This window comes from Polyodon spathula, chromosome 7, assembly GCF_017654505.1.
Source record: "Polyodon spathula isolate WHYD16114869_AA chromosome 7, ASM1765450v1, whole genome shotgun sequence".
Taxonomy (NCBI): Eukaryota; Metazoa; Chordata; class Actinopteri; order Acipenseriformes; family Polyodontidae; genus Polyodon; species Polyodon spathula.
The window spans coordinates 55,562,636-55,572,762 of record NC_054540.1 but is presented as its reverse complement, the minus strand read 5'-3'; the positions used below and the strand labels follow the sequence as shown (position 1 = coordinate 55,572,762).

The window sequence follows — 10,127 nt, the reverse complement described above, 5'->3', positions numbered from 1 at the left end:
GCGTGCCTGTGTGTGTGCGTGTGCGTTTGCCATGTGCAACTGTAACTGCGGTGTAAACTCGACACAATGTATTTGCTTTGTTTCCTTGATTGAAATAAGTCACTACTATCGGCAGACCTGAAACAGCATATCAGGCTGGTTGCGGGAGAATGCGCTTCACTGGTTTGAAACATTGTAGCAAACTGAAGTACTTGACAGAGGGCCGAGAAACGGTTTAGATCACCGTCAGCTTTATGAAAACCTTTTCATTCGCTTTACAGTAATACAAAATATACTCATTGGTGAATCTCAGAAATGCTTAGGCCTATAAAGCTAATTGATTTGGTTTAAAATAAAAATTAATGTAATTGCCTTACATGATCCTTTTTCTTTTTTTTTTAAAGATGTGCTTAGGGGGTATTACACAGCGGTTGGGCTCCGGGAAATATTCCATGAGAATTTAAGCTCTGCGCGCGCGCGCGAGTCTTTGTGTGTGTGTGTGTCTGTCTGTCATATATACAGCTCTGGAAAAAATCAAGAGACCACTGCAAAATTATCAGTTTCTCTGGTTTTACTATTTATAGGTATGTGTTTGGGTAAAATGAACATTTTTGTTTTATTCTATAAACTACTGACAACATTTCTCCCAAATTCCAAATAAAAATATTGTCATTTAGAGCATTTATTTGCAGAAAATGACAATTGGTCAAAATAACAAAAAAGATGCGGTGTTGTCAGACATCGAATAATGCAAAGAAAGTTCAAATTCATTTTTAAATGTTTGATGGCTTGTGACCATCCATCTTCCTCTTGATCACATTCCAGAGGTTTTCAGTGGGGTTCAGGTCTGGAGATTGGGCTGGCCATGACAGGGTCTTGAGCTGGTGGTCCTCTATCCACACCTTAATTAATCTGGCTGTGTGGCATGGAGCATTGTCCTGCTGCAATCCTCAGAGTTGGGAACATTGTCAGAGCAGAAGGAAGCAAGTTTTCTTCCAGGGCAACCTTGTACTTGGCTTGATTCATGCCAAAGCTACCCGATTCCAGCCTTGCTGAAGCACCTCCAGATCATCACCGATCCTCCACCACATTTCACAGTGGGTGCGAGACACTGTGGCTTGTAGGCCTCTCCAGGTCTCCGTCTAACCATTAGACGACCAGATGTTGGGCAAAGTTGAAAATTGGACTCATCTGGGGGTGCTTCAGCAAGGCTGGAATTGGGCAGATTTGTCTTTGTGAAAATGCTCTAAATGACAATATTTTTATTTGGAATTTGGGAGAAATGTTGTCAGTAGTTTATAGAATAAAACAAAAATGTTCATTTTACCCAAACACATACCTATAAATAGTAAAACCAGAGAAACTGATAATTTTGCAGTGGTCTCTTGATCTAGAGCTAGAGAGAGAGAGAGAGAGAGAGAGAGAGAGAGAGAGAGAGAGAGAGAGAGAGAGAGAGAGAGAGAGACATCGATCTCCTAGTATGTTGCAACTTCGCGTTTTCTTGCAAATGCACAGTGAATATTACACAGGAAATGAATTACATGTGTTAGTGCGCATATTTCATAACAGTTCAACACAGTTAATTAGAAACACGTTTCCAGTAACATCACTTCAGGTGCCAACAGTTATAAAAGAGCCAGTAAAGTACAGTTCAGTTGTGATTATACACACACTATATGGTTCCTTTGGGCTCTATGGAACGCTCATTTCTAAACACTGAGGGTTCCAAACAATAACCATCAGGGGGTTCCAAATTCGAGTCTATATTGACTTCAATTTTAGGGGTTCCAAACATCACGCATAGAATTTGGAGCACGCAGTTTATCCGACCGGCGAATCACTCTTCATTTATCCAGCCAGATCTCGTAAAACTAACCCTACACGATGAACACGTGTAAGAGTTTTTGAGCACGGTAGCCCCACGCCTCAGTGCACTCGTTCTGTTTTCTTACGTTGTGTACGCAGCACGCAATTACGCTTACACCACTGCCTCTGCTCGCTTTTATTGCATTCTAACTCGGTTGAACATATGAAAAAAAATGACCTTTTGTGTTCCAAAAATGAACAGACATTTTAAATAATCGGGCTTTGTCCTTCACAAAACAACTGTGTTTCCGAGAAGTGCTTCCGCGCAGTGCGCTGTAGGCAGCCTTAAGAGGAATTGCAGCCATATAATGCATATCATATGTGTTTAGAGTGCTTATGCTTTAACTTTGTTTCCGATAAAAGGTTCTATGATGATGGAAAGTTAAAGTTGGGTCGCCCCGTGGCCACGGTAGAACGCTGCAGTACTTCAAGCAGTTCTTCTCAAGAGGCGGGGGGTGGGGGGGGGGGGAGAGGGGGGGGGGGGGGGGGGGGGGGGGGGGGGGGGGGGGTAATGCTGAACATTGCGTATGCGCAGCTTGAGAAGGCCGGGCTTTTAATCAGTTCTTAATACAATTAGTATTTAGAGATAAGGAGTGGGGGTTGGGGTCTGGGAAGAGGCTGCGATGCACGGCTGTATATTCTATTACTCTATACATTAATGTCAACCCTCTCGTTTTAAAAGAGCAGTACATTGTGCTTGATGCTCTGCCCACCTCCAACGACAAAGGTTATCGATTTTGCACCTCTCTCCACTGCTCTCACACAAATCTAAAGAAAACAGCCTATCGCAGTAACCTGGGAAAGGTACCCTATCATTCTATATGTAGAATGCATGACGTAGCCTACATTTCGGTGTGACTTGCCTTGTACAAAGATGGAGCAACATATCGGATGCTTGTTTTTAGAAGTGGGGGTGGGGGGGAATCTGTGCTCACTGCCTATTAAACATCGGTTACATTACAGTGTATTATTACTATAGTGTTTAACCCATTCGAGCGTTCTTTCAAAAGGTGACCCATGCAAACGGCTCGCTGTGATACACGCAAACCTCATTGAATCTTTGTATCAAACCACGAAACATGTTTCTGCTTCCCTGTTAACATCAGATAAAGAACAACAAGCTGGTAAGAGAGTTCTAATTAAAATGTTAAAAACAGTACAACGGAAGACATTGTATTTACAACACAAGGGTTTTTTAAAAAAAAAATAACAAAATGGGATCTGCCCAAGTTATTCTAACAGAAGACTAAGACCAGAAAACGCGCATTCAAATGTAAAGGAACTTTCCCTGCAGTCTTCAAGTTCATCTCATTGCTTCTTTCTCTATTTATGACTTCTGGTATACATGAAAAACCACTCTTAAGAGGACTAATAGCGCAGCCTATAAAATGACACAATGCTTACCCTAAATAATACGCTTTTCCGCTAAACACACACACGCACACGCACACACACGCACACGCACACGCACCCGCACCCGCACACGCACACGCACACACACACACACACACACTTAGATTCTCATTATTTAGAAATCCAGAACAGTAGTATTTTTTGTGTTTGTTTTGTTTTTGCTTGTATTTATTGCGCAATTTATAACTGGGTTACACACTTAACGAAAAAAAAAAACAAAAAACAAAAAAAAAAAAAAAACTTGTCAGAGTGTTTGAGGACACGCTGTCGCTTCTTATGAGAGTTAAGGCTGCTGTCCTGAGATTCCGGAGAGGATATCTGCAAGCATGAGGGAAAACCAGTATAACTTCAACTTTTCCCTCTGTCGAGATGAGATGCTAAAATGGCGCCTTTCTTCTGTCAAGTTCAAATTGCTGAGAGCTCTCCCCGCGGTTGCGGTGAGACAGGCTGCTAACACAAGCCTATAGGGTACAACCAATTAGCTTCAAAGAAAAAAAAAAGTGACGTTTAATTGTAACCCAAAATAGTTAACTTCTAAATTAAACAAAACCCTGTATACAGAAACCGCCTAATGAATTAATCTTCAAGGAGCAGATCATGCAGAAAGGAGGGGCATTGCAAATGCCTCAGTTATTACTTTCCAAAAGCGAAATGCTTGCTTGTTGTTTGTAAAAAGTGTCTTGGTATTTTTAAATGTATTTATTTCACTAAATATACTATATTGTATCTATTAAATATATTGCCTACCCAATGCACATTTTATGTTATCTTTCTTTCCCCTAGTCCATTGTGAGGCATGCTATGCAATCTACTGCCAGGGACAATTAATAATATAGACCTTCTGTGCAACTACTATGCGCATTTATAAAATGTGATTTGTAGGCATACTATGGATACCTATTTTAAAAGTTATATATATATATAGATATATATATTATATATATATATTATATATATATATATAATATATATATATATATATATATATATTATTTGAAAAAATTTTCAAATGTTAAAAGAAAGTAGAGACTTCGCTTTTAGCGAAAATGTATTTAATTATTTGAAAAACAACACAACAAAAAACACACATACCACAGTTCAATCGATAGCTATCAAAGTTGAAACCTTATGACCTACAGATATTTTTTATATATATATAAAAACAGTATTTTTCAAAATCACTTTAAAAGCCGCAAGTGATTGTTTGACCGTTGACTAAAAACTAAAATATAATAAATGAAAAAAAATATTTACTTTTTTTAAGATTCTTATCTCTTATATTCTAAGAATTAGATGGTTAACATTTTGTTTCCAATTGTACACTATCATAATAATAATAATAATAATAATAATAATAATAATAATAATAATAATAATAATAATAATAATAATAATAATAATAATAATGTAAAATATCTAAAAATGAACATTTTTTTTAAAGCCATTCGAACACTGAAAAAAAACTGACCAACAAAATATAATGTGGTAATTTTGTAGCTATTGTCTACAGGCGCATATGTGTGTGTGTGTGTGTGTGTGTGTGTGTGTGTGTGTGTGTGTGTGTGTGTGCGCACACACACACACACACACGCACACACACACACAATACAGACTATAGTTATCTTATACAATCCCCCCTTTCATTCCCGTTTACACACAGACGCACACGCAAAACAAATAGCACTCAGACAGATACTATCCGCTTCGTCGGCATATACATTATTAATGCTCAATACCTTCGCAGCGTTTGCGTGTTGACCTTAAGTACCCCGAAAAGGTCACTGTCTCACTGCCTCGGAATGATTTACAGCATATTTGCTTGCACACCTTCCAAGTGAAGGCTTACAGACTTTTTGAGAACTTCACTGAGTGAAACGTGTTAATTTGCACAGATGCAATTATGATCGTCCCCAGCAAGTCTCCTTCATGTACACTAAGTGTAATATTATTCATCCACGTTTATGATCGCCCCGCTTGGAGACAATTCAATTGAGATGTCACATTCACCCACCGGGAAGACACTGAGCTACAAATGAGCACATCAAAAATGTGACACCTGGACCTTTAGTATAATCATGTGATACCCACGTATTGTGCGTCATATTAATATTAGCATATTCAGGCTTCTGTGTACAATTGAAATATGAAGAAAGTATAACACAGTATAGGCGATACACGTTGTTTTAAGATATCCCAGCATATTACTTGAATTTGTATTGGGCAACACAACAATTTTTTATTTTTATTTTTATTGTTATTTTTATCATTATTCTTATTTGCTTGTGCTGATTGGCAGTAGCATATGCCTCAGTAAAACACACTTATTTAAAAGACACAATTGCAATGTGCAATGTTTAAAATTGAGAATTTTTAATGTTAAGCTGGTTATAACCAAAAACTGTACATCGTTTTGTTAGAAAACATTTTCCATAAATATCATTTTCAGTCTCGGAGCTTAATGCCGATAATTTAAATTACAAATTGATAAATATGGCATCATGGATACGTATTTACAAAGCTATTACAAAAGGCAACGGTATAACGGTCACAGTCTTATTCTAATAATGCCACATTTCCATCCTGAAAAGGTACACGAAACAACAGATGCGACCCCATCGAACAAGGAATACATTCACCAGCATATATTTATTTATTATTAATTTTTTTGTTCAAGACAAAAAAAAAAAAAAAAAAAAACTTTGGCACGTTTTGTTTTTAAGACTGTGTGACGTTTAACAATAAGGCGACTTGAGAACCGCCCTCATTGAACATACCGTGAACGATTCATCCTTTTACAATTCCTTTTCGAACAAAAAAAAAAGAAATAAAATGAAAAGAAGATAAACTTTCAAACCTACAAAAGGAAACCCATCTTTACTCCGAATGCAAGTCGATTTCTAATCCTGAGAAATGTAAAAAGGCCTGTCCAGAACTCCTGTCCTGCGCACCGAAACTCAATTTTCAACTCCTGAAATCTGCAGCTCCTTCATCCATTCCCCTTCGTGCCCCATGGTGCGCTTGTAGTTTTTGAGGTTCCTTCCTGTTGGTACACATCAGAGTCCCGTGTGCTCTGTTTCAAACGTACCATTCATTAAAGTTGGGTGGAAGTCCGTCGTTGTGCGCTGTTGCGTTTTGTACTGCGGACGGTGGTGTTTTTGTGCGGTCTTCCGTGCTGGCAGACAGAAGAGCTGGTGGTGTACACGACTCGTACCCCGAACTTGCCGCTGGAGACGATTCTGAGGCTTGAGACTCGTGAACCTAAAAGTGAAACAAAACAAAACAAAAAAAAAACAGTTAAATTATAAGTCCAGTAATAATACAATGAAGATATTCGTATCTGTGTGGTTTAACCAGCAACTCAGACTGCATATATATATTAAAACATGACTGGTGGTGAGATAAAGTGAATGGGTTATTGTTAAAGAAATGGTTATCTCTATGCTCAGCTTGCATGTTAGTATTTCGGGGGAGGGGGGCGTGTGGTCAGGACATAATCGGCTTTAGTTTAGTATATTGTAGGCCTGTAGAAAGTGATTGATATATAGGGAAGACGCTATAAAGAAAGCAGAAAAACACGTATATAGACCTATAGATACTGAAAAAAATGAAATTCTAAAAACATGGAAATAGCAAGAGTTGTTGAAATATCTTTGTTTGGAAGCTCATCCAATATATTTAGGACTTTTTAACGCTATTAACAACAAAAACTAATAAACAAAACAATACAGTTAGGCTATATATAGAGTATAGGAAAACGTTGTTTCATTGCAATACAGTTAAGAAATGATCATACAAATAAATACATAAATTAATAATAATAACAATAATCTACTGTATTACAGTTAAATATATGTGTATAATTGGCTCTGCTAAAGGTAAAGAGAGCTGATCTGTTTCCACGCAGTAAATAAACAGTTAATTACCTTCATGTGTTTCCTGAGCGAGCTTGGGTGTGTGTAAGACTTGTCGCACACTTTGCAGATGTAAGGTTTGTCCGAAGTGTGCACATGCATGTGTTTCTTTCTGTCACTGCTGTTTGCGAAGCGTCTATCACAGCCCTCGAATTCGCATTTAAATGGTTTTTCACCTGCAAGAGAGAGAAACAAAAATACACATAATTACAAGAGCAAAACCAGCTGACCAAAACTGACTCCAAACAACTCAATCTGTCTGCATGCGCGTCTGCTATTTTTTTTTTTTAACACAGCGCATTATGAAATCCATTTTTCAACAAATAATAAAAGCGTTTTTTTTTTCTTCATTCTGGTTCATATTTGAATTTCAAAGAACCCACTAATAAGTTTTCTTTTTTTTAACTCTCGTTTAATTGCTTGTGATTCTGCCGAATTTCTCTAGGATAACATAATATAGGCCAATAATAGGAAGGGGAATGAGCAATAAATACCAGCACAAGCTCTTAAAGGAAATTAATTTGGCTCTAAAAAAATAAATAAAGAGAAAATACTTCGACTAAATGTTTGACTGATTTAATTAGGAGGGGTGTCAATCATCTTGAAAAAGGAACGGAAGTACCGAACGTTAGGTTTCATTAGCATTTATACTGTCTCCCTAACTTAGAGAAAAGAACCAAATCTTCAATTCACACGCACTGTCCAAAGCGGTGCTCAGCCAGTCTCACGCGATTTTACTAATACACAAATACACTTCGAGAAGCAGAGAAAGTGCATTTAGCAGTACCGTCCTTAACAAACAAACAAACAAACAACAACAACAACAACAAAAAAACTGCACGATTCAAATAATATAAAACAATGATCCCTTTAACACAAAACGAGTCATAAAACGTTTTTGTTTACCTGTATGAGTTCTTTTGTGAATTTTCAGATTTTCGGACCTGGCAAATATTTTTCCACAGCCGGGGAAGGGGCAGGGAAAGGGTTTCTCTCCCGTGTGGACTCTGACGTGATTCACCAGTTTGTATTTGGCTTTAAAAGATTTCCCTTCTCTCGGACAATCCTCCCAAAAGCAAATGTGGTTACTTTGTTCGGGTCCGCCGACGTGCTCCATGGAGATGTGTGTCACCAGCTCGTGCATGCTGCTGAACGTTCTGCCGCAGCTCTTTTTGGGTCGGTTCATCTGGGTCTCGTCGATCCATCTGCAGGACATCTCTTGCTTAACAGGCGGCCTCATGTACCTAAAGAATGCCCCCGGTCCGTGGTGCGGCGGCACGTTCATCGCCATGTTCATATTAATCGTGTGGTTATAGTTGTGCAACTGGGCTGTGCCATAGGGGTCTGTCCGCGGGCTCACAACGGGTCTGTAAGGGTCTGGTCTTCCAAATATGTCCCCGCGCAAACCCAGATGCATTTGACTGTTCACTGCGTGTCCATTCGGCGAAGTGTGACTGGCGGGCTGGTCGTGAAGCCCTGGAAATAAAAGGTGTCCCGGGTTGTCGGCGATTCCAGGTCCGTGCAGACTCCCCGCTGAAGGGGCAAAGATCCCATGCTGGGCGCTCGTAGCTGCAGATTCCCCGATTCCAGCACCGCGGTTTCTAAACAAGAAGTCTCTGGAGTTGAACGCCCCGCCGCTGTACGAACCCATCTGCCCAGAGTGGTGGTGACCAAGGGCAGTCGCATACCCAGATGCCTGCGGGGTGAACGCAGAGTTCTGGCTGGAGGAGATTTCGTGAGCCACAGGGCTGAGTTTGAAAGCCGCTGCATGGGAAGAATCTCCAAAGGGATTGAGTGCCAGACCAACATCCCTGCTGCCCATCTCATGATGCCGTGGTGTGCCAAAACCTCCAACTCCAAGCCCAGAGAACTGCGGACCGCTGTCAAGTAACATCGTCATCGGGAACTCGACGAGGAGAAACCAAAAAAGAAAAAAAAAATTCTAAAACCCGGATTGACTTCTGTAAAAAGCACTCTACGGCTGTAACTCTCTTTTCTTGTGATCGCAACAGGGTGAAAAAAAAACCCAACAACTTGCAAATACAAAAATCACCTTTTTCAGTAATCGGGGGAGAAAAAAACTCCCGCAACCGTGATCCTTAAGAAAGGATCAAACTTTCCCCCCCTCTCCCAGTGAGTGATGTCCTTGCTCTGATAAAGTCAATCACTCACTCCTTCACATAAATGAACTCAGGAGGCAGCCCTACGAGAACCAATAAGGAGCGCACTGCCTCCGTGGCACGTGATCACAATTCAGGGCGCCAATTGGTTAGCCGTCTTATGATTGGCACAGTTTATCATTGACCATGGCAGTTTGGCTGGGATCTTCAATCTGATTGGTCAGTCCAAGCATTATTTGCAGGTAAGGGGCTTGGTATCGTCTCGGTTGAATAATGAAACCTGGTTTATTTCCATTGCTTCAGCAGCTACTTTGTAATTTCTCGAACTTGTTTTTTTTTTATTTTTTTTGCATAGCCTACATTATTGAACAAACCGCTTACATGTTTTTCTTTGTCAATAAAACAACATCATGTTTATGCACGTAACACATGCACCGCAGAGACACGTTTGGAGAAGTAACATTTGTCTCTTTCCTGTTGAATTGTTTTATGCTTATCTTTTCAAATACAGATAACACAATTAATACATTAATAAGACCTGGCTTTAATCTGTTATAGGCCTACTTATGACTGTGATTTTATTATTATTATTATTATTATTATTATTATTATTATTATTACTTATTTTTTAATTAGATTTGCCCATCTGTTTTGTTCAATTGATCCCTTGAGTGCGGACCATAAAACTTCCCAGTCCTTTGAAATAGTGGCACGTCGAGGATAATAAAATGTGAAACTTTCAAACCCTGAAAGGGTCAGTCGTCTTGTTTCAGCTCTTTTTAACAGATAATCGCCTTCTTGTTTTTCTGATCAGTCTGTCTGCTGACGCACAGATCCT

At 39.3% G+C, this 10,127-nt stretch overlaps 1 protein-coding gene across 1 annotated transcript; it reads right to left on the bottom strand.

Annotated features, from left to right (window-relative positions):
- Positions 1-4,870: 4,870 nt before the first annotated feature.
- Positions 4,871-9,350, bottom strand: LOC121318862 (zinc finger protein ZIC 3-like). Its single transcript, XM_041255997.1, has 3 exons — positions 8,076-9,350; positions 7,182-7,345; positions 4,871-6,516 (listed from the first exon to the last, which is right to left on the bottom strand). Exons 1-3 carry the CDS (start codon positions 9,067-9,069, stop codon positions 6,334-6,336), a joined length of 1,341 nt encoding a protein of 446 aa, XP_041111931.1. The 5' UTR covers positions 9,070-9,350; the 3' UTR covers positions 4,871-6,333.
- Between the last annotated feature and the right edge of the window lie 777 nt (positions 9,351-10,127).

What these genes read in the sequence shown, in the direction of transcription:
- LOC121318862 (XM_041255997.1), bottom strand. Translation starts at nt 9,069, where the DNA reads ATGACGATGTTACTTGACAGCGGTCCGCAGTTCTCTGGGCTTGGAGTT. An exon ending in TCACAAAAGAACTCATACAG is followed by an intron (nt 7,346 to 8,075) that starts GTAAACAAAAAC and finishes TCTCTCTTGCAG; the next exon opens with GTGAAAAACCATTTAAATGC. An exon ending in CGCTCAGGAAACACATGAAG is followed by an intron (nt 6,517 to 7,181) that starts GTAATTAACTGT and finishes TTTCACTTTTAG; the next exon opens with GTTCACGAGTCTCAAGCCTC.